The sequence below is a fragment of the Mchenga conophoros genome, linkage group LG13 (assembly GCF_057382185.1).
Source record: "Mchenga conophoros isolate Kocher_MC1m ecotype Shallow Benthic linkage group LG13, M_conophoros_male_GT1.1, whole genome shotgun sequence".
NCBI lineage: Eukaryota > Metazoa > Chordata > Actinopteri > Cichliformes > Cichlidae > Mchenga > Mchenga conophoros.
Genome location: NC_140538.1, coordinates 33,851,519 through 33,874,492, shown reverse-complemented (window position 1 = coordinate 33,874,492; position 22,974 = coordinate 33,851,519). Strand labels below are relative to the sequence as shown.

The following is a 22,974-nucleotide window of genomic DNA, read 5'->3' as shown; positions in this document are numbered from 1 at the left end:
TCTCTGCTGCCTTATGGTAAACTTTGGTAATATTGATAAAGAACAACACTGGCTGATGATGAAATACAGTCAGCTGGCATGGTGACACTGCCAGTATAACCTGCAGGGCTGGACTGGGACAGAAAATCGGGCATTTTGACTACAGACCGACCCCCCAGGTATTAAAGCCATAAAGCCTTTGAATGAAAACAAACGTTGTTGTGACAGTGATGTACAGTCTTGTTGGTATATGTATGATTTCTATACATTTTACGTCAGATAAAAACTTTGGTTGTAAGATTTAGATAATTATTTAATAAAAGCTAGATATTTTAAATGAGAATAAGAAAGAAAAGTATTTCTTTGTGCCCCCCTCTCCCTGTTAATGCCCTACATGCCCCCCTGGCAACACTTTGCTAGACCCGCCCCTGCACAGTTACCAGCTGTCAGCTACATAAAAAAAGGATCCTGGTGTTATTTGTCTCTCAGAAACAGTTCATAACTTCAACTCATTCATGTCACCTAAAAGGTAAACCTGTTTCTCCATCACCTGTTCAGCTCTGATGATTCAGTAAGGACATCTCCTGGTTTCATGTTTCCCTCTCACCACATATCCAAACTGACATCATGACCAGCAGCTTTACAGCTGTGGCTCCAGCAAACATCAGCTGATACTAGAAATTAATATTAAATACATTCTAACAACAGCTGATCAAGCTTAAACGTGCTGCTGTTGTTTAGCGCGACATCCGCTGGTTTCCTCTTTCTGGCGCAAAGTGGGCGATAAATAAACAAGAGAGAAAAGCCGATCAGCTGATCATTGATCAGTTTCATGATTGAAGTAGCAACAGGAGAGGGAGAGGGGAGAGAATGAGAGAAGAAGAGGCAGCTGTGCAGCATAAAGACAGAATAAATCCAGCTTTGTGTCTTTTTCCATTCTAGCTGAAGTTCGGGACAAACTGCGTCTCTTCTCAGCTCAATACGAAACGTGTAATATTTTCTCTGAATGAGGGACCATTCCATTTTTAAGGAGCCGTTGGCAACTCTACTAACTAACATTATGAATAAAATAAAGTTCACTATCAGTAACATCATAGCACCCACCCAGCTGTATAAAAACTCCGTCAAACTGGCTAGAACGCAGTATGAGTTATTGTAACTGACAGTAAAAAGTCAGCACAACTAAAATAAACTCCACCTAAACTTAGTTTATATCTGACCCAGATAGACTGCAGGTCATAACTTCTTACCTGAAGTTCAGTTCACCTGACACTCGGACTGGCGGCTGCTTCGGGTCTCTCCTCCTGCCTCCCCTTCCCTCGTCCACCTGTTGCCTCTGTGGAAGCCCCGCCATAGCCACCACCAAACAACGGAGTTATTGCTACACATCGACCTGCATCTGGCCAATCCACCACCTCTCATTGTTCATGCCGTTACAAAAAAAATAAAAAATAAGTCAAATAAGCCCGATGGCCAGTCCAGCGATGTTAACCTGCAACCAAATCTGCAGCTCCATACAGCAATGTTACGACTTAGATTACATCTTATAACTCATAACTCTTATGTTAGCTGCCCTCAGTAGCATACTGTCTGAAATATTCCACGGCTGCAATAATTCTTTAAGTGTTATTTTTTTCCTTGGTATTCTAATTTCACCGAAGTTTACTAAACTCAACAAACTTAATATTACTTACCGGGACATTTATTCTGTCCTCATTTTCTTTCACCGAAAAATTGTTTCCTGCAGTGCCATCTTTCGCGCTTGGCTCTCCTACCTTTGCTAACGTGATGCACATAGCGCAGAAGGATGCTGCATTCACTTACAATCGGATATCTGAGCTTCACCGTGAAAACATAATCGGACATTTGATATTTGATTGAATTTTATTGTTTTGCCTTTGGGGTGGCACCTGGGGTGGCCAGTCTGGTTGGGGGGGTGGCCTGTGCCCCCCCAGGCCACCCCGCTGGACACGCCATTGAATATTCATACAGTAGGTGTAGACATAGATCCACTGGGTGTGGATCTATGTTGTTCCAGACAATTTTGATAGCATGATGTGAGTTATATAGAAGTTGTATCAGCTTTTAGAAGCTGATAAAATTTTAAACCTGTCGTGCAATTTTCCTTATTTTTATTAAATTTCTTGTGAAGTACTGCCTGTTTTCATCATTTCTTCTATCTTTAAGACTTTAACAAATGTAACAAGTAAATCTACAGAACTTTCTAGAGGCGAATGGATTAATATAGTTCATATGTTGCCAAAAGGCTACACTTATCTTTCCAACTATTTACCTTTGAAAAAGATCTATTCTGATGATTGGGCGTGGACACCAAGGATCTCGGCCAGGTTTGATTGGTATTGGCTGTTTTTAATAGTTTGATGAGTAAAGAGTTTGGGGCTTTAAGTCAGATTTGAACTTAAAGTGACAAAAGCTGCGCTTAAAGTCCAGCATGTATGTGACTAATCTAACAGGAAATCAGTGAGTGCCTCCAGCTAACTTCGTATTATGAAAACTGTTCTATATACAGGCTGTCAAAGTATTTAAGGGTGTTAGAAATGTGGAGCTTTTTCATTGTGCAGCCAGACTTTCTACCCATTCTCTCGACACATGTAGATACACTGTTGATTCTGTATGCTGGTGTAGCAAAGTGCACACTGTAATGCAAACTCAGAGTTTTTTGCACAGTCCACAGTGTGATTGACCGCCTGACATGTGTGCAACTCCTCCAGGTCCCAGTGTGCTACTGGGACGAGGCTGATTAGCAAATGAGTGGCAGCCAATTAGCCCAGTTGGCACTGCTCCCTGAACCACTGAGCAACTTACTTTTACAAGCATTTTTGAGCCCTTATAACTTGTATATACAAAACTAGATAATGATAATGGGTGTGGGGCGAGACCAGTGATTGTCGGTTTCTCAAAAAAGAAAGCTAACCAACACAACATCCCACTAGTGACACAATTTTGTGTGTCCTGCAACAACACCAGCTAGGTTTAAACGAGCCATCGGTTCCACAGGGGAGGGCAGCGTGACAGCCAGGGAACAGAGAATGGAGCAGATCCTTTCTTAAAGAAAATAAACTGATTCCCCCTCGATAAATTCACATAAAGTAAGAATAGAGGTGCCTCTAAATAAAACACAGATCTGAAAATAGCAGTTATTGTGGTCTCAAAAACAACCACCAGGGAGAAGAATTTAAACAATGAGCACAGAGGAAACTTGTACAGTCAAGACAACAATAAAAATACTGTCCAGCAAGCTGTTAATTACCAGACAGTCCAATATTTGTCTAAGTGCTAAATTCAGTGACTGTTCGGGTTCTTCTCAGCTCTGAATAGTGAGTCTCAGCTGAGCAGATTGTAGCCGCTCCCTCCTGATGCCGCTTCTAGGGTTGCTCGGTCAGCAGCTCTAAAGAATAGACAATGGTGACATTACCCAGCCACGTACAGCCACTGCTGATCTTACACACTCCCCTAATGAACTACTGTTGCCCAACACCGAGGAAAAACAGGTTACTCACAGGGCTGGGCGAGGCGCTAGCCAGAAAATTCTTATGACAACATGACAAAACTAAGAGAGTTCAGAGTTTGCACAACAAATATGAAACAAATAAAACCAAACACATGCAAAATCCCTAAAAACACAAGAACTTAAAAGACAATCGAAAATAAAAAGATGGAAATGGCACCAGCATGAATATTCTGTTATAACATACATGCAGGCAATCAGAAGGTCCTGAGTCCAGTTCCACCTTCAGGCCGAGGTCTTGCTGTGCATGTTCTCCCTGTGTTTGTGTGGGTTCTCTCCGGGTACTCCGGCTTCCTGCCACAGTCCAAAGACATGCAGTTAGTGGGGCTAGGTTAATTGGTGACTCTAAATGATAGAGTTACCACAGGCAATGGGAGTGAATGGTTGTCTGTCTCTGTGTGTCAGCCTGTCCAGGGTGCACTCTGCTTCTTATCCTAAGACAGCAGGGAGAGGCTCCAGGCCCCCGCGAGCCTAAAAGGGATAAGCAGAACAGAACACACTAACAATCACAAAGCTTAAAACCCCTGGTCGATATCACTGTTCTTCTGAGCTGACTGCAGAACTGATCAAACTAGGAGCTGGCTGGTGCCTGTTTTACCTTCAGCCATTGTCTTTTGTGGAGGACGAAAGGTTTCAAACTTCCAGGCCTTAAACTTCACGTCTGTTCTCCGTGGTAATAGTAAATGGATAAAATAAGGCTGAATGAAAGAATGCTTCCTTGAAAAAGACTTGAATACTACATAAAATAAACCTCATCCAAAGTGTCTTTGAATGGCAGACACAGGATGTGTCTGAGTGTCTACATGAGTCTCACAGGCCTGAACTCTGAACTGTTTGATTTGCTGCTCACCACAAACGAGCAGACGATGCATCAGCTTTTCCTACTGATAAAAACCTTCCTTATGGCCATTCATACTACACAAAGTAATGAAGCAATAAACAATTAAATGACACAAAAGTTTCTTTTTAACTTTCTACTTAAATTGTTTTTTTACAATTACGGTTAAAAAACAAAACAGTAAAGGGAGTCTCACTGGTCCGGCCCACCTAAGGTCAGAGTGCGCTGTATGTGGCCTGTGATGTAAAATGAGTTTGGCACCCCGGCTCCAGACTGCGTGGGCCTTTCTTGCACCAGTGTAGTGTCTCGTGGAGGTCTGGATCGAGCCTCTGGGGTCCCCTTTGTTTGAAAATGGTGGCTCCAGTCTTCAAACAGGTGGACCAGAGAGTATGCTCCAATTATCATCCAATTAATGGGAAATTCTATTCGAGGGTGCTGAAGGAGGCTCTGGCTGGCAACTGGGGGCAAAGGAAAAATAAATAAATAAAAATTGGATCCCTAGTTCCCTGGGATTAATTACAGCAATAATTGCAGGACGAGCAACTCCCACCCGAACACTGTGGACGCACAAATTGGATTTGTAATTTTTTCTGTTTCTCTGCTCATTCTTGCCTTGTTGGATTATTCCGAGGAATTGGCTCCCTTCCTATCAACATGTATCTACATGCAGCAGAGATGATGGTGTTGGTGGCCAAGGTGTTCCCACTCTCTCCTCTCGAGATCAGCTTTAGCTTTGTGTATTATTATTATTACATCACTCTCAGGGTTCTTACAGGTTACTCTAGCCTTAAAAATGAACAGGACTTTGGAGCCTATTTTTCCAGGCTGCTAAATTTGAACCTAATTAGTTACAGGATGCATGGATTTAGAGGTGAGCTGCTGTTACCGGGTGTGGGTGAAGGAGGGGTGCTTGACCCCAAGGCCACCCTGGCGAGGGTAAACAGGGCTGTGCGCTGTCAGAGGAGAGTAGTCCCTTTACCGTTTTGCTGCTATCCCTCTGTAACAAAGCATCCCTAACACTCGCCTCCACCCACTCCACCCTGTTTGCGCTCTTCTTCATCTCTCTTGTACACGGTCCTTGCTTTTGATAGTAAACAACAGTACTTAAAGTCATCTACCTTAACTACCTCTGCTTATTTCATCTTCACTGTCAAACCCGTCTCTCTCTCCTCTTCTTTGTAACACACAGCTTTGATAAAACAAACACAACTGGTTCTCAGCTGAATTAGTTTTTTCAGTACATATGCAGCTATTGTTTAAACGCTGAGGGCTTTTTTTGGTTATGAATAGTCTCGTTATAAAGAATAAAGCCTTGCTGCTCAACAGTCATTATGATAATGCTTTAGTTGTTATCTGAGTATTTGCATTTTGTTTCTAACTATACACCACATCAGGAGATTCAAACAAGCTAACTGAAGTAATTCAGCTTTGAATCTAAGAATGTAACGAAGGTATTGCAAAGCTATTCACGAGTGTTGAATCTGGTAGCTTTTCACTGTAACTCCAGCAGATTCACAGAGGTCTTGGTGCAAGTAAAGTATGCCCCCACCAGTGGGCTGAAAATACTCAGCAAAGAAGAAAAAAGAGTCAAAGCCTTAATCACCATGTTTAAGGCGAATAATATACCTTTGCAATTCTCGACAATATTCCTAACTGATCGTGATCATCTGCAGGACATGAGAAATGAATATCTTTTTATAATACTTGTGCCAAAAACGCAGTTACAAGATGCTGGCTCCGCCCCCCACTATGTCAGATTGCAGGGACAGTGTGAATGACTCAATTACATTCTCAATACGTCTTAAGAAGAATGTTTTTGCCAAGCTATGGTGCGAGTGGGTCAATTTTATGAAGCCTCTTCAACCAGACTTTAGAGGCTTGAGTGCTGTGTTTTATTTCCTGTTGAGTTCTACGTATGACATTGTTGCCTTCTCTCCCCATGTGCTTTTTGTCTGTTTGTTTGGGGCATATCTGGATGTTTTGTTTTTGATGTACTATGTGTTATACTCCACTTTGTTTTGAAAATAAAAAATAAAAGTGGCTAAATCAACTGTGTTGCCTGTTTCTGCAAAGAAAGCTCAGTAACACAGAAAAGGCCTGAGACAGCAGGCAACAACTTAAAGTGAGCAAAGTGATTCCAAAATGTGTTTCAGGTTAAGACAAATGGCCGTAATTCATAAGCAGTTAATGTGATCGTTTTGTTAAACCTCTTGAATTAAAGCGTAAAGTTTTCACTTTAATAACATGTTGATTGTTTGATGAGTAAAAACAATATGATCACGTGTAAAAGGTTTCTCTCTGAAATCCAGACCTGACATTACATCAAAATCCAGTTCAAATATGGGTATAATTTGAATATTTATCAGAATCGTTTTTCCTGAGATGATTCCATAGTAAGATGATCTGTGTAAAGATGTGCCCACACTGCTGTTTGACTGCGCTGTTTCTGTCTTTGCAGCTTGTCTTTTTCGCCTCAACATCCTGTCATTGGTTTACTTCTTGTACCTGCTGCTCTTACCGTGGTTCCTGTGTCCCAACAAACACACCATCAAAGGTAAGACCATCTGTGTTTTCAGGTCCGACCTTTTATGCATTTGAAACCTGCTTTTCTTTAAGCCGTCCATCCATCCGGGCCGCGAGGGCAGGAGCCTTCTTTCTAGCTTATCCAAGGAACGCCAGGGTGTTCCCAGGATAGCCGAGAGGTTTAATCGCTGGGTCTGGGTCTGTTCAGCTGGCTCCTTTTGATGTGGAGACGTGGCGGCTCCACTCTGAGCCCCTTCTGAATGGCCGAGCTCCTCACCCGGTGTGTAAGGGAGAGGCCAGCCACCCTGTGAAAGCTGCTTTTCACGCTTAGATTAGATTAGAGATTAGATAGAACTTTATTAATCCCTCGGGTGGGTTCCTCTGGGAAATTCGATTTCCAAAAAAGCACAGCAACGACCGAAGTTACAGAGTTACAGAATATTATATATATATATATAATACACACACACACACACACACATATATAAATACAGAGACAATATAAATAAAATATACGAAGGGGATAAATAGAATAAATAGGAATAAAAATAAAAATACAAGTGAATTGCACATTTCAAGTATTGAGTCTATTGCACTGTTGACTATTTACAAAAAGTATTGCACAAAAGGTATTGCACAGTGAGGTGCAGAGGCACTACAGCTTAGTTGTTCCCCCCTCCTTTGTCCTCCTGTTTCCCCTCCCTCTCCCCTCCAGAGAGGAGTTAAACAGTCTGATGGCGTGTGGGACAAAGGAGTTTTTAAGTCTGTTAGTTCTTGTCTTTGGGAGAAACAACCTGTCACTGAACAGACTCTTCTGGTTGTTAATGGCCGTGTGCAGAGGATGCCTGGCATTGTTCATAATGTCCATCAGTTTCTTTAATGTCCTTTTCTCTGCCACTGTCACCAGAGTGTCCAGCTTCATGCCGACCACAGAGCTAGCCTTCCTGATCAGTTTCTCCAGCCTGGATGAGTCCTTCTTTGCTGTGCTGCTCCCCCAGCACACCACAGCATAGAAAAGTACTCCAGCAACCACCGACTGGTAAAACATCCTCAGGAGCTTCCTGCAGATGTTAAAAGACCTCAGCCTCCTGAGGAAGTACAGTCGGCTTTGGGCTTTTTTATACAGGTGCTCTGTGTTGCATGACCAGTCCAGTTTATTGTCCACCCACAGCCCGAGGTACTTGTACTTGTTGACCACCTCCACCTCCTCCCCCTCTATCTGAACCGGCAGTGGACCTTCTCTGGACCTCCCGAAGTCCACAACCAGTTCCTTAGTCTTTGAGGTGTTGAGTTGCAGGTGGTTTGTGTGACTCCATGCGACAAAGTTCCTCACCAGACTTCTGTACTCCTCTTCCTGATCATCCCAGATACACCCCATGATGGCCGTGTCATCTGCAAACTTCTGAATGTGGCATAATTCAGAGTTGTAGCAGAAGTCAGAGGTGTACAGGGTGAAGAGAAGAGGGCACAGCACAGTTCCCTGTGGTGCTCCTGTGCTGCTGACCACAGTGTCAGACGTGATGTCACGCTTGTGTCCACGAGCTCGTTGTTTTGGTCACTATGCGGAGCTTAGGACCATTTTTGTTCTCATGATTCATCAAGTAATGCTACTGACCAGCCAATCAGTGGCAAATATTATTCCTGTGGTGAGAAGTTCTTGTCCTTAATGTCATGCGTTTAGTGAAAAAAGAATCCACTGGTTCATATCCTGTTCGATTTCCGGTTTAAAAACATAGTTTTCATGGCAGTAGTTAAGATGACTTCATAGGGTTTGGAGGTTCTTGTTCTGGGGTGCGTGATTTTGACTTTTTCAGTTCAGGAGAAAAGCAGTGGCCTATTTATGATGTTATTCTTTTTTAAACCTTACAATGTAAAGCAAGAAGCTCTGTGACTGAAATGTTTTTGACTTTATTCTGTTCTGTGTCTGTCCATGACTCACTCTAGCTGTCCATTAGTATCCATTTGATCAAACATTGTATTGTTGCCATTTTTTATGATATAATTTTGTCTTTAGCGAGTTGAGTGATTTCATCCCGTAGTTTGTGAGAGCAGTCGAGTGCTTTGTTTACATACAGGCCTTCCTTAAGAATCATTCTGGGCCCTCTTCTCTTTTCCCTGTATATCCATGATTTACCGCCTGTGTGTTGTGGAGATGGTCTTCAAATGTATGACGATGATATTCGTATATATTGTCAAATAGAAATGGTGTCAAACATTTAGCACGCGGAGAAACTACTGAGTAGCATTTCTTATAATGAAACTTCAGCAAAATGAACACGCCTGCCACATCATTTGTCATTTTGATTTTGGGATGTCTTTGAATTCTGAAGGTTGAGTAATGAATCAGTAATGAATCCAATGTCTACAGCTGTGTGCACACTGGGAGTCGTTTGCAGTCATGTGGCAGTCAGAGACTACAGAAAGTCAATGATGTCTTCAAGCAAATAAAGGGCGAAATAATCACTGACACTGGGAAGTGTGGGCATGGGCAGGAACCAGGCTGAAGTGACTACCAATGAGAGTGAAGTACACTAATGATTGACTTGGTAGTAAACGCATTAGAGGGTCAGCTAGTCCTCTAGAGCCCAAATGTCCACAAATGACCAGCTATCAGCTTCAGAACGATGGCTGACGCACAAATTGCTTCCAGTGTGGATGCAGCGTAAGCACTTTCATTTGAAGGACCAAAACACTTTGGTCCTTCAAATGAACAGGTACAAAAAAGAAACCAAACACATCAGACATCGCAATAAAGCTATTGCCAAATAAAGGTAACCTGAAGAACAGTGAAATTGAGATGATTTACAAGGATCTTCTAACATTCACACACACTCAGTCACACACTCAGTCACACTGGGGGCAGTTCAGGATTCAGTGTCTTGCATATACTTATTCCATGTCTGTAAAATAAAGATTTATTTATTTATCTTGGTTTTATTTATGCTGCATTTAACCGTTTCTGTATCTCTCCTGTCTTTGCCTTTTAGGTCACACAGGACGCTTTATCAGAGCAATATTCTGCACCAGTCTGCTATTTGTACTGGCTCATATCTGCTTCCAGACAGTACTATACACATATCCTCCTCTCAACACTGCAATAGGTGATAACTGTTCACAATGGAATACCATAAGCAGACATATAGGACTGTCAAGGTATGTAACTATGTATCTAATTCCATGAGTTGCACCATGTATCCCTGCCAGTGTCACTGATGGGCTGATTGTGGGAAATAGTAGGTAAATGTAGCCTACAAGTAAATGCAAAGCCTCCCACCGCTCTCTCCTTGTCTCCTCACCCTCAGCCAGTGGTGGAGAGGGCTGCCTCCTCCCTGAGCCTGGTTCTCACACATGTTTCTTTGTGAAAAGTTATTTTTTCCTTTGCACTTGCTCACCGGGGGGTCACAGGATTGTTTGGCCTTTCTCTGTATTATTTTAGCACCTTTAGATGAAAGTTGTTGTAAGTTTTACACTATATAAATAAGAGAATTAAAAATAAATTGAACTGAATAGACACCTGAGGAAGAAAATACTGAAATGAAGATGCTTATTTTAAAACACTGCCATTAATACTTTTTCATTTGAACATAGAGCTGTACATTAAATCACATTTAATTCAGTTTACTTTAATGAAAGCGCCTTTTGCATTTAAACCATCTTAATCAATCTTATTCCCATTGTTAGAATTGCACACAGGTCTTCACGGTCCTTGGTAACTAACGTCTTGGAGAAGTTGCAAAGCTTCTACAAGCTTTTTGTGCTTTCCCAAACTCACGCTATGATAACGATTAGGGACCAGAGCACCTTCTTCCTGTCAGTGTGCATCTATGTCACATGGGCCATATGCTGTTTTTGTAAAGCTGCAGATTAAACTGATTCGATTAGTATGAACTTGGCAGGAGGCGACCTTAAATCTATTTGCACGAGTGCAACCTTAAATTCACTATTGCCTGTATACATTCATCTTTTAGCATTCTGTATTTATTTGGTCTTCTATTAGCCACGTATCTAACTTTTTGCTTGATTTGCAGTAATGTGTCAAATAACATTTAATAATAATAATAATGGATTGGATTTATATAGCGCTTTTCAAGGCACCCAAAGCGCTTTACAATGCCACTATTCATTCACTCATTTGAATAAATCAAGTGTTCCCAACAGAACTCTGGATTGTAATGGTATCCATACATCCACCATGCAATGTGGATATATTTTGTGTATGATATCTCTGAAATGTTTTACATGAGTTGAGATAAAATGAGATATACTTTATTTATCCTATAATTGTAACAGCCTTGCATGTGTACGTGTGTCATAGGCTTCCCTTGGAAGACCCTTGGAAAGTGGCACGTCTCCTGTGCCCAGACCTTGGTGTGTGTATACTTGCATTGGTAACAGTCATCCTCTGCAGCAGATTGGTCAGGAACAGAGAAATGGTGGCTGCTGCCAACATTACATCGGTGAGTCTCTTTGCATATGTTTAAATGTGTATCTTTATGACAGGAAACCAGCAGTGTGGTTGTGCTGAAATCAAAGAAGTCACAAAATTACACATAAAAACTATATATGGTAGATGGACAATCACTAGTGCATGCAGCAAGGAGAAGGTCAAAACAAAACTGTGTTGTTGTTTTTTGTCTTTTAGCATCATAGCAGGTTCTAAAATGATTGAAATACAACCTCAGAGGAACAATAACACGTCATTTTTTAATCAAAAGCTGAAGTAGACTGTGTGAAAAATGAAGTCCTCTTACAAATTGATACTCACACACAACTGTGTGCGCTAATCCGTGCCTCACCAGATCAAGTGCATGGATATTACTCAGTGAAACCAATTCCTCGAGTACAGTACTACTCAAAAGTCTTGAGACTGTTAGGTGACGGCTGTGTGCAAACAGGAATAGGACCCAAGATGCAGACTCCGGAGACAAACTTAAACCAAAACAGCTTTAATGCTGAACGCAAACATAACATAACTGGGAAAACTGAAAATAAACTAACACTGGTGGACTGGCAAACCACACAGCAAAGTAAACGGTAGATCGCAACACAGACACAGAGAAACACAGGGCTTAAATACACAGAGGGAGCAATCAGGGAATGAATAACAGGAGGGAAACACAGCTGGGACAAATCAGAACTGACGAGACCAAAGAAGCGTAAACTGAACACACTGAGATAAGACACAGACCTTCAAAGTAAAACAGGAAATGCATAACACAGACTGAACAAAGAGACAGGCTCATATGCAGGCACTACAGAGGGAACAGAGACGTGGGAACAGGGCAGACACAAACACTGACTGAACACGGGGATATAGGAACTTAAGATACACATAGACGCGAACTAGACAAGGGGATGCAGGTGATAGGGGAGACAGAGCAACTAAAGAAGACAGAGACCTAAGCCATAAGACAGAACTCAAAGAAACCAAAAACTAGACAGTATAAATAATATCATAAACTCAAAAACCCTGGGTCGACGACCCAGGCATCCTAACAGAGACAGCTTTCAATTCTTTATATGTTGCTAGAAAAATGGGTAATGGGTACAGCAATTTATCAAAACATTGTCAAACATACAAACAAATACAGCAGATAAGGCAAAGACGAGGGGTGTGCAATTCTTACTACCTGGAACGTCAATATTTGGTATGACCACCTTGATTCTACAGCACAGGCAGTTTTCTTATCATTTATTCTATTTCTGAAGTCTACTTAAACTTTATTTTTTTCTATAACTATAATTATTTTCCAGCCAGTCAGAATTTTTGCACACTGAGAGCAGATGTGTGATCTGAGCGACAGGGGCTGTTATTGTGTGTGTGGATGGATAATAGCCAACACTGAAATTCATTTCTTGCACACAGAAATGAATTTTGTTTGCACAAATTAAACTTTTCTTCTCAAAATACAGCATTTGTTCTTGCAAATTATTTACTGCGCTCAGAATAGAGGCACAAAAATAACGCCACAGTTTTTGAGTTTTCAAGTAAAATCTTACAAATCTAAGGGGGGACATCTCATTGTTGATCTCATTGTTGCTCACTAACAACTCAGTGTCCCAGAGGTTTAACTGACTTGATGCTGTGCTCTGAATACATGTTCCTTTCATCTTATTGAGAAGTGTAACACATGTTGTAAATACATAATCTTACTAGCAAGGACTACTTTCTTCTTTGAGAACAATAAGCCTTAAATCACTGGTGATCTGAAAAAAAAAAGCCTAATTAAAAGAAGGCTGGCTTCTACAGAGGAGGATTAAGGTCTCTGGAAAAAGTCAGAATTCTGACTTTAATCTGAGAATTCTGGAAAAGAAGAAAAAAACAGTGGCCCTAATCCTCTTCCGTAGCTTTCAGGTCTGGGGGCAGGGAAGAACTGGAAAGTGCAGAACGGGCTGCGGGTGAATTCACAGAAATGCAAGAATTCCTACAGAAGGAAGCTCGAGGGCAAACTCGAGCAGAACAACAGGAGGGATGGGTGGAGTGAAGAAAATCACTGGGTTTAAGGTGACAGATGGACAGCCATCACTGCAGTGGGCAGCCTGGAGGGGGTGAAGAGCCATTCATTCAACAGGTTTAGGTTCAGCTCTCTGCTACACACTTGTTTGGGTGCAGTGCAGGAGCGTCTCACAGTGCCGTCTCCAGTCCCGATCATCTCGATGCCTCAGATCTTCACTACAGGTCATGCCATCTACAGAAACACTCTAATAATTCTGCAGTGGTTACATGTATTAATTAAGAACAGGGGGAGGAGTGGATGGTTTAGTGAGGTGGTGTGGGAGAAATCACCTGCTTCTGAATGTGAATAGGGGGGCTCTGGGAGGACAGTCCATACCCAAGAGTGTGTGTTTTTTCAGGAATGCTGTGTTTGGGACCAATGTCATGTTGAAAATAAGCTGACATGACAGCATCATGACAGATGCTTTCCACATGGCATTGCAGGTTGGATCAAAATATGATGGTACTTGAAATTGAGCCTCAAACCATGACGGCGCCTCCACCATGTTTTACAGATGGCTGTAGACTCACTGTTGGATCTCTCCTGACCAACCATAACAATTTGAACCAAACTTTTTAAATGTGTATTCATCAATCCATCAGACTTGTTGCCACTGATTTTCACCTGGTTCTTCTGTGATTGGCGTAACTCTGCCTATTGTTTTCGTTTCCTTCCTTAAACTCCTAAGACCCGAACTCTTTCACGCCATGCAATTTTAAATCTCTTTGCGATTTGGGCTGATTCGGACCCGATGAATGAAAAAACAAAGAATCATCTTTTTACCTGATGTCGTTTCTGGTGATGTTGTGCAAAACTCTTTATTTGTTGTCTGAACACAGCAGCATTTTTCCTGAGTACAAAAACAAAAAGAGAAACAACAGTTGTGCCCCTTTGAGCAATATAGCTAATTTGAGGTGCTGCTAACAGTTGCAGGAAGACGTAACAAAGTAAAAAAAAGTAAAAGATTTCTGAACGTCGCATAAAACATGAAAACTTTCGGTCCAAAGCTGCTACTTCAAACATGGGAACATGTTCACATTGTGGTCTAACAACCTGAAATGTGATGTCCACATTTAAGAGGTTAAGAATTCCTTCCTTTTTACCCAGACCATTTCTCTGAGACTTCAGTGAACAGTACACGAGTTTCAGATACTGTTCATCTACTGCAGTTTTTATTTTTTAGGCCTCACACCTTTACTTTTGCCGTATGTTTGTCCACTTGCCACATATTGTTACAACGCACCAGGTCAAGATATGAAAGATGCGTTCTTTTGTAAGCAGCCGATGTCTAAAGAAAACCTCTGAAATGCACCCAGAAAGCATTACAAAACATCATGAAATAAGGATTGGCTCAAGACTTTTTGCACAGTAATATATATTCAGATTTCGACATTTATTTCATCAGATTTTTACATCAGTAGATAATCACACAGTGAGCTGAGAATGTGTCCGCAGAAATAAAGTGTAGGATATTAGCTCCAGCACTACTCCTGTAACCGAAGGAATCCTCTGGGTGATGTAATTTACAAAGCATGTCTTTCTTTTCATTCCTACACATCATAGCTAGAACATAATTCAACAGACGACACAGAAGACGTTGGGGATGATGATAACAGTGACTGTGATGATGATAATGAAGAAGAGGCAACAGGAGAGGAAGATGAAGAAGAGAGGTCATTAGCTGGTGATGCTGATGAGGTTTCCACAGTAACCAGAGCCAAGCAGTTGGCTGAGCAGCTGAAGGCTACAGCCCAGAAAGTTCTGCGGGACCTGGGGAGGATCTTGGCGATTAGCCTGCTGGGTCTTGCTGGTGAGATCTTAGTGTTGTTTTTTGTTACTTTTTATTACCCCCTCATCTGTAAAAGGCCGATGGGGTGTTGTCGTCACCCTGCTGTGCGAGCGGGCTACGCGGACACCCAAGTTTGTGGACACGATAACTCGAGAATGAAGGGACGTAGATTTCAAATTGATACCATAGGTGCAGGTACCAGAATAATACTTGCGGCAGTAATACTTACTGCCGCAAGTATTATTATCTTTTTGCCTGTCTCAAATAGCAAGAAAAAAGATTGACAGGAGATTTGGAAAAACAGGGAAAATAAGAATAAATGTCGAAATGCTCAAGAAAGAACTGAAAGCAAAAACGCAGCCGAAATACGACTGATGTCTTTTACATGACGACATTTTGTTTGTTTGCCCAGACAAAAGCTGCAAGTTGGTTTTGCTTCATTGTAACGTAAAAAAATCAAAATTCTAAAAGAAATCCACGTCATCTCATGAAATTCTCGTTCATCAACATAGTCAAACGGTGAAAATCTCCATCATAAATGACCAAATCACCCTCTGACTCATGACAAAGATTCATCTGGATTTGCGTAAAAGTTGCTCTTTAAGAAATATTGTGTTTTTCCTTTAAGACACAAAGGAGCATAAAACTTTTATCAGGCCCACTTTGTTTGTACTTCATTTTCTGGACCTTTGTGTGCACTGCATATAAACCTCTGACCTTTTCTTTATAGGGATCACACTGCCATCTGCCTTCTCAGCCATTTACTTCCTGCTTTTCATTGGTATTTGCACTTGGTGGGCATGTCATCTTCCCATCAGCCACCTGGGTTTCAATGCGCTGTGTGTGATGGTGGGCTTCTTCACTGCTGGCCATATGGTGTGTCTGTATTTATACCAGAGTCTGCTGGCCCAGGCCCTGTTCCCCCCACAAAGCCTGTGGGCCAGGTAAGTCTTCATAATAACAGATTATATGCATATGCAGAATTGCAGGGGACAGCGACCCTTTGGTTGCATCATTTCATACCGTGCATGGTTATTCAGCAGATTTCAACAGAAATAGATGCCACATGACCGCAGGCAAAAGTGCTATTTCATCAGTGTTGCAGGACATGTAACTTGGGGGAAAAGAAACTCCAGTTGACATGACGAAACCTCTGGCAGTGCCAGTTTTTGGCCTGATTATTAAAGGCCGTGTATACGTCTTGATACAGTTGGGTCAATAATTTATTGCACAAACAGATTTGTAAGAGTGGATTTTACTGTCGAGATATAACTGAAGTGCAGACTTTCTAATCTAAACAAATAAAAATATTTGAATTCGTTGTTTAACAGTTTATTTGGGTTTCAGCTCAACACTGGTCTCTCTCCGGTGCGGTCGAATCACTTTGAGCCTCACATTTAAAAAGAAATTCCCTGTCGGCCTTTTGTCCAGTTATTTTTGAGCCTCTGATATTTTTGAGCCTCTGTTTAAAGCAGCTTTAATTCCTCAACAGATAATCCAGAATTTGGGTTAACTCCCTTAAATTAGAGCTGAAAGGCCACTCTTGGCTCACGATTTACAGATTTACAGAGGAACAAGACAACGTTTTGCCGTTGGTTTTAACATTTGAGTAATAAAGACCCCATCTTTGTGGTGAAGTGACTGTGAGAGGCCAGTATTTAAACACATATAATTCAGCCTACAACAACAAAAATGTCATTTGCTGTGCCTTCATGCCTGTAAACCCTCCTTAATTGTATCAGTACACATATCTGTGGCTATGAAATTTCTCTTTCGGGTCAACTATTCAAGTTTACTGACGAGAAACAAAATGAACGCAGTGTGACTGTGCTGGCATGAGAGGCATGAGTGGAATGAGCCTCCACTGGGATTTACGGTCTCTCTTCTTCTCAGTTTCTTCCTCATGACGTCACGGCCCTCTTGGCAGGTTTCTGTATCGGTATCACTTAGCCAGCTGTTCATCAGTCAGCCTAGTCGACGTTTACCCAGCAAACATACTCCACTGTCATAAAACTGAGTCTGTGTCTCTTTAGTGAAGCTGACGGGAAAATAGTCAAATGTTCAATGTAGATAATGTAGATGTGTGATTATTATTATTAGTACTTTAAAAGAACTCTTAGCCTTTTTGATATTACTGTGCCATGTCCCAGGTGTCAGCTGATCCTAAGCTTCACACTTTGTTTGATCACGTTGGAACATGTTTGGTATCATCAACATAAAGATGAGTTCAACTCTGAGCTGTGATAAAAAAAAAGATTAGAATTGTGATGAAGGCACAGCTATGGAAGCCCGTTTCCGCCACTAAATAAAAACAAAACAGCTAGTATGCATAACTCGAAATTTTGAGTTATTTTCTTGAAATTTAGACTTACTTTTCTCGAAATTTCGAGAAAATAACTCGAAATGTCGAGTTAGCTCTGCCAATCAAAAATATGTGTGAATGAGGTCGCTTTCTTGTTACCCGGAAGCATATGGCGCAGAGGAACGCGCATTCAAAAACGGATCCCAACAAATTGGCGCTTTGGCGAGTACGTTTGCTGATAGTAACACCGTGTGATTCAGCTAATAACAGGGATTTCATCATTTGTGAAGCCAGGCTGAAAACACTCAGCAATCTGTGCGACTGGATGTAATACAGCTTAGCTGTAGCATTTGTAGCTGACGCTTCAGCTTCTGCGTAACGAGGAAATCATGTCAAATTTCGAGTTACTTTGAGTTAATATGTCGAAATTTTGAGAAAATAACTCGGAATTTTGAGTTATGGATCCTTTTTTTTTAGTGGCGGAAACGGGCTTCCATACACAGCTGTTGCATATGACTGAAGTGCGTCTGTAACGTGGATGGTGACAGAAATAATACGATTCTGTTCCTTCAATTTGTTTACTGCATGTAACACAGGTCATGCAAATCTGTGACCCAACGTACTTGTACTTATTTTCATTAGTGATGAAAGACACGTTTCCAACTTAAAACCCCCAAACAAACAAACAACCCCCCAAAAAACGTGTACTAGTGTATCCCACCAAAGATTTGAAAAAGCTTTCTTCTTTTGTCATTCAATTCAAAAAGGTTATTCATTGTTCAGTACACATTTTGAGTTCGTGCTTGTTCAGTGCACACAAACACAATCATAGGAAAGACTGCTCATTGGATTGTTGAGATGATGACTCGCCGAGCCACAGACGCACATTGCTGGAACAAAGCATATCAATGGAAAGTTGACTGGAAGTGAGACTCCTGAGACGACAGTCAAGAAAACCCACCGAGAACCCTGCAGGGAATCTATTGTTGTTGTCAAGAGGAGAGGTCAAGGGTCGGACTCGAACTCCGGCCACTGTGTTCTAACCATGTAGTACGTGGTGGCCGCTCACGCTAAACCAGCACCTGTGAGAAGCTGCGTGCATGATTTTAGTGAGCTGTAAGCTGTAATCATCAAAGTTAAAACAAAAGAACATCTGAAATACTTCCCTTGCAAACTTTACTGAATTGCCTGATGCTAATCGTACTTTAGCATTGTGGCTACGACTCTACATCTTTGCTTTGCTATGTCTATGGTGCCGGATTTTCACTGATCACACCTGATCATAATGTTCTAGATCCTGACACTTGGTCACAACAGTATTAGTAAATCAATTAACACAGGTCTATTCCTCGATTTCTTTCTCTTTTTTTCTGCCTAGACTCTTTGGTCTGAAGGACATCATCATACCAGGAAACTGCACCCTGCCCTATGACCTCAATCTGAACAGCAGTCATGACTGGCCAGTTTATGTCAACCCAGGAATCCTCTTTTTGCTCTATACTACCATAGTGACTGTTCTCAGAACAGGACGTCACGGAGGCTCTAACGCGGTATCTCCTCACTCACTCTTTTTATATTATAACATACAGTGGGGCAAAAAAGTATTTAGTCAGCCACCGATTGTGCAAGTTCCCCCACCTAAAATGATGACAGAGGTCAGTAATTTGCACCAGAGGTACACTTCAACTGTGAGAGCCAGAGATTTTCCTTGTTTGAGGTGACCAAATACTTATTTTCCACCCTGATTTACCAATAAATTCTTTACAAATCCTACCATGTGGATTCATGGATTTTTTTTTCACATTCTGTCTCTCACAGTTGAAGTGTACCTCTGGTGCAAATTACTGACCTCTGTCATCATTTTAGGTGGGGGAACTTGCACAATCGGTGGCTGACTAAATACTTTTTTGCCCCACTGTATCTTTATATTCTCTTAGTACTGAATGTGCCCCCACTGGCTTTTCTTTGATAAAGTATTTAAACATAATGGAAAGCTTTGTTATCGTATCAAATCTCACATACTGAAACAGTGTTTATACAAAAACCCAAACATATTGATATTCAAAATATAAAAACAAACATAATAAAAATAACTCTTTTATTGAAAAGATTTTTTACGTTAGGGAGACGTAGGAGAGCAAAGAGGCCCAGGTGGGTTTAACATGGCACAGACTCTGCAGCTGATGCACTTTTGTAGCTGCCACGTGACTTTTGAAAAACTGTATCTTCTGAAATCTTCTGAGGGCTTGTTCTTTTTCTGCAGGAAAAGCAGCAACAGGAGAAAAGACGCGAGAGGAAAGAAGAGCTGGTGGAATTACAGCCTTGGAATGAACAAAAAGACGACTATGAAGACGACACACAGGTAGATCATTTCTATTGGCTGTACAAAAGGCTCTATTTGGATTTATTGCCTACGGCTGATATTTAAATAGAGATTCTTCTTCTCTTCTGTGTTTTTATATCGTACTAAAGAAATGCTTGTCTATCTTCACTATATATCCAATTCAGTTTCAGTTGTATAGACCCAAAATTACAACAGCAGTCGCCTCAGGGTGCTTTATGTTGTAAGGTGTAAAATATATTGTAATGGAGTTCCACAGGGTTCAGTGCTGGGACCAGTTCAGTTTACATTATGCATGCTTCTCCTAGGCAGTATCATTAGTAGGTATAGCATCCATTTTTACTTCTGTGCAGATGACAAACTGAGGTTCTTGTACTTGGCTCCAAAAATTCGTAGAAATACAGTGTCTAACCAGATTGTTACCCTGGATGCCATTACTTTGGCCTCCGCTAACACTGTGGAGTCATTTTTGACCAGGACATGTCCTTGTTAAATCTGGGACTAGTTTCTTCGATTTTTGTACAACATCTCTAAAATTAGAAACACCTTATCTCAGAGTGATGCTTAAAACCCCAGTTCATGCATTTATTACTGTTAGACTGGACTATTGTAATTCATTATTATCAGGATGTCCTAAAAGCCTTCAGTTGATCCAAAATGCTGCAGTAGCCTATCTCCCTGATCAAGCACTGCTAACTTACTTGTGGTTCCTAGGATCAAACTTTCCTTTTTGCTAAAGCATATAGCTGAGGCTGGATCAGGTGACCCTGAATCCTCCCTTAGTTACACTGCAATATGTTAAGGCTACTGGGGGCTTCCCATGATGCACTGGGTGTTTCTTCTTACTCATACCAGTATCGACCGTGCTGCTCTTTGTGCTGACATCCAGATAGGGCTGGAACTATTTAATATTTAAAACTGTCATATACCCTCCACATAAGTACAAATAAACATCTGTGTGTGTGTGTGTGTGTGTGTGTGTGTGTTCTGTGTTTCAGGTCGTACTCTTGTCTGTACCAACAGAAAGCGGAGGGACTGTGACCGAAGACAGTCAGCCCTATCTCGGTACCAGCTGCTATTTTTCACAGAAATGACTAACCAGTATAAGTCACCCAGTATGAAAGTGTGTCAGAAAAGAATCAAACAGTGGACAGCCGTTATAGGCCTGACTGGAGGACATCGATCCGACAGCCTGAAGTGAATCATTTATGATGTAGCGCACAAAAGTGAACGATATTCTGTGGACATCACTGACTTTTTCAGCTTAATTGAAAAACAACATTTAATTGTCTTTGAGGACGTACACATAGAGTATACTCAAACCAAGAAACGAGTTTTAATGGATGAAAAACATGTCACTTATAAGTACACCCAACAGTTATCTGGGATCAGGGGTCTCAGGTTTGGTGCCAGTGAATATCACCCCCTTATGACCTCAGCCATACATAAATGACCATAAGTCCTGTGACTGAGATACTTGCTTCCTGCAGCTCTAGCATAACTCAGTCTAACACGAAGGACCCCAGACTCAGCCAGAAAGCTGCCATCATGGCAGGTTTACATTTACAACATGCTCACACGAGTGCGCTGGTCCGTGCAGCCAAACAGTGTCTGACTTTTCAGCACGGCTTCACCTCTACATGTCCACTGAAACAGGAGGCAAAACCACACAATTACTGTCAAAGGTGTGCTGACCAGCCTCCACTGGCACTGCCCCCTGAACCCACCCCTCCCCTGCAGCTGATCCTCAGACCACATCCCGCCACATACCCACGTCCCCCAACTTAGGCAGGGGAGCCATCGAGCTTCTGCTACTTGCCCTTGGTTTAATCCAATGTCATAGAAAAAAGAGCAGTGCCTGAGCGGTTCAGGGGCATGGTATAAGCACCATATTACCTGCCCCGCATCCATCATCCGGCAGTCCAGACGAAGGTGCCCCGGTTACCCACATTTCTAACTTTCCTGCCCTGGCACTTGTGCGGCTCCCGGTGAACGGGATACAGCATCCGTAGCCACCGGGACCTACTGGGAAATGGGACTGGCTGGCTCTTCCCTGCTGGCTGCTTGGGCTCTCGCAGGGACCCTGGTGCTTTCAGGCGATCCTTTACCAGGATTACAGCCTGTTTCTCTCCAGGTGTTTTTGAGTGGCTGCTGCCTGCTCCCGGTGGATCACTGTGAGCTCCACCACCATCGTGGTTAGCACCTCCACCGGTCGAGGCTGTCGCAGGCCTCACACTGATGCACTGGCGAACTCAGGTTTCAGTGATGCTTTGACACCCAGATTTTAGGAGCTGGGGATTAAGTCTCTGAACTTCTAATTGGTAGACAACCTGTCCACCTCCTCCACGTCCTCCTCCTCCTCCTGTCCACCTCCTGAGCCACAGCTGCCTCTAGAGCTGTAATATTGTAGTTTCTCGTTTTACCTCAACAAATGGTTGTTGGAGGTCTAACGCAACATTGTGAACATGAATATGATTCTTTTCTTTAGGTGCAGAGGCGAATGTGGCCTGCAGTGGGAAACGGGGTGAAAGCCCATTCTTCCTGCTGGGAAGAGTGGTCATGCAGCAGAGTTACGTCTGTGCTCTCATAGCAATGATGGTAACCATGAAGTTCTGTTCAGACTCGTTTCAGCAGCAGCGTCACAGACTTTCACACACAGTCACTTTGTGTCCAGGTTTGGAGCATCACATACCACAGCTGGTTAACCTTTGTGCTGCTGCTGTGGGCGTGTCTCATTTGGATCCTGCGTGCGAGGTACTGTTACCACACGTTTGTTACACATCTGTGACAGAACAAGTCAAGCGTCTGCTGCCTGGTTATTGTGTGTAAACATGTTCATTGATACTTCTTAAATATTTATAAATGTAACACCTGTAACACCCTCTAGAGGTTAAAGAACTCAATACTTACTTAATCCTGACGGTGCATCTGTCAGACCCTGATGAAGACTTGGATCGGTCTTAATCAGGTCTGGTTGCTTCCAAGAATGCATTTTTATATAAATTGATCCCAAACAGAGTGCCTCAGCAGCTCCTCTTTGATATATTAAAAAAATCATTGATTGTGGATTTTGCTAATAATAACTGATCATTAAGAAGAATACAGATATTGTAGGGAAAAAATACATCACACAACAATAATTATTAATTGCAGTGTTTTTTAACTGTTGTGCATTT

The 22,974-nt window shown here is 41.9% G+C and overlaps 1 protein-coding gene across 3 annotated transcripts in view; it reads left to right on the top strand.

Moving 5' to 3' along the window:
- The window catches only part of piezo1 (piezo type mechanosensitive ion channel component 1 (Er blood group)), an 87,681-nt gene that overhangs the window by 16,821 nt on the left and 47,886 nt on the right, over positions 1–22,974 (top strand). For all 3 annotated transcript variants that reach the window (XM_085243097.1, XM_085243095.1, XM_085243094.1), the window contains exons 2-11: positions 6,805–6,900; positions 9,857–10,022; positions 11,185–11,326; positions 14,930–15,176; positions 15,886–16,099; positions 18,836–19,007; positions 19,721–19,819; positions 20,797–20,863; positions 22,287–22,396; positions 22,473–22,552. In XM_085243097.1, coding sequence (XP_085099223.1) covers positions 6,805–6,900; positions 9,857–10,022; positions 11,185–11,326; positions 14,930–15,176; positions 15,886–16,099; positions 18,836–19,007; positions 19,721–19,819; positions 20,797–20,863; positions 22,287–22,396; positions 22,473–22,552 — 1,393 coding nt within the window. The remainder of the gene's footprint in view (positions 1–6,804; positions 6,901–9,856; positions 10,023–11,184; positions 11,327–14,929; positions 15,177–15,885; positions 16,100–18,835; positions 19,008–19,720; positions 19,820–20,796; positions 20,864–22,286; positions 22,397–22,472; positions 22,553–22,974) is intronic.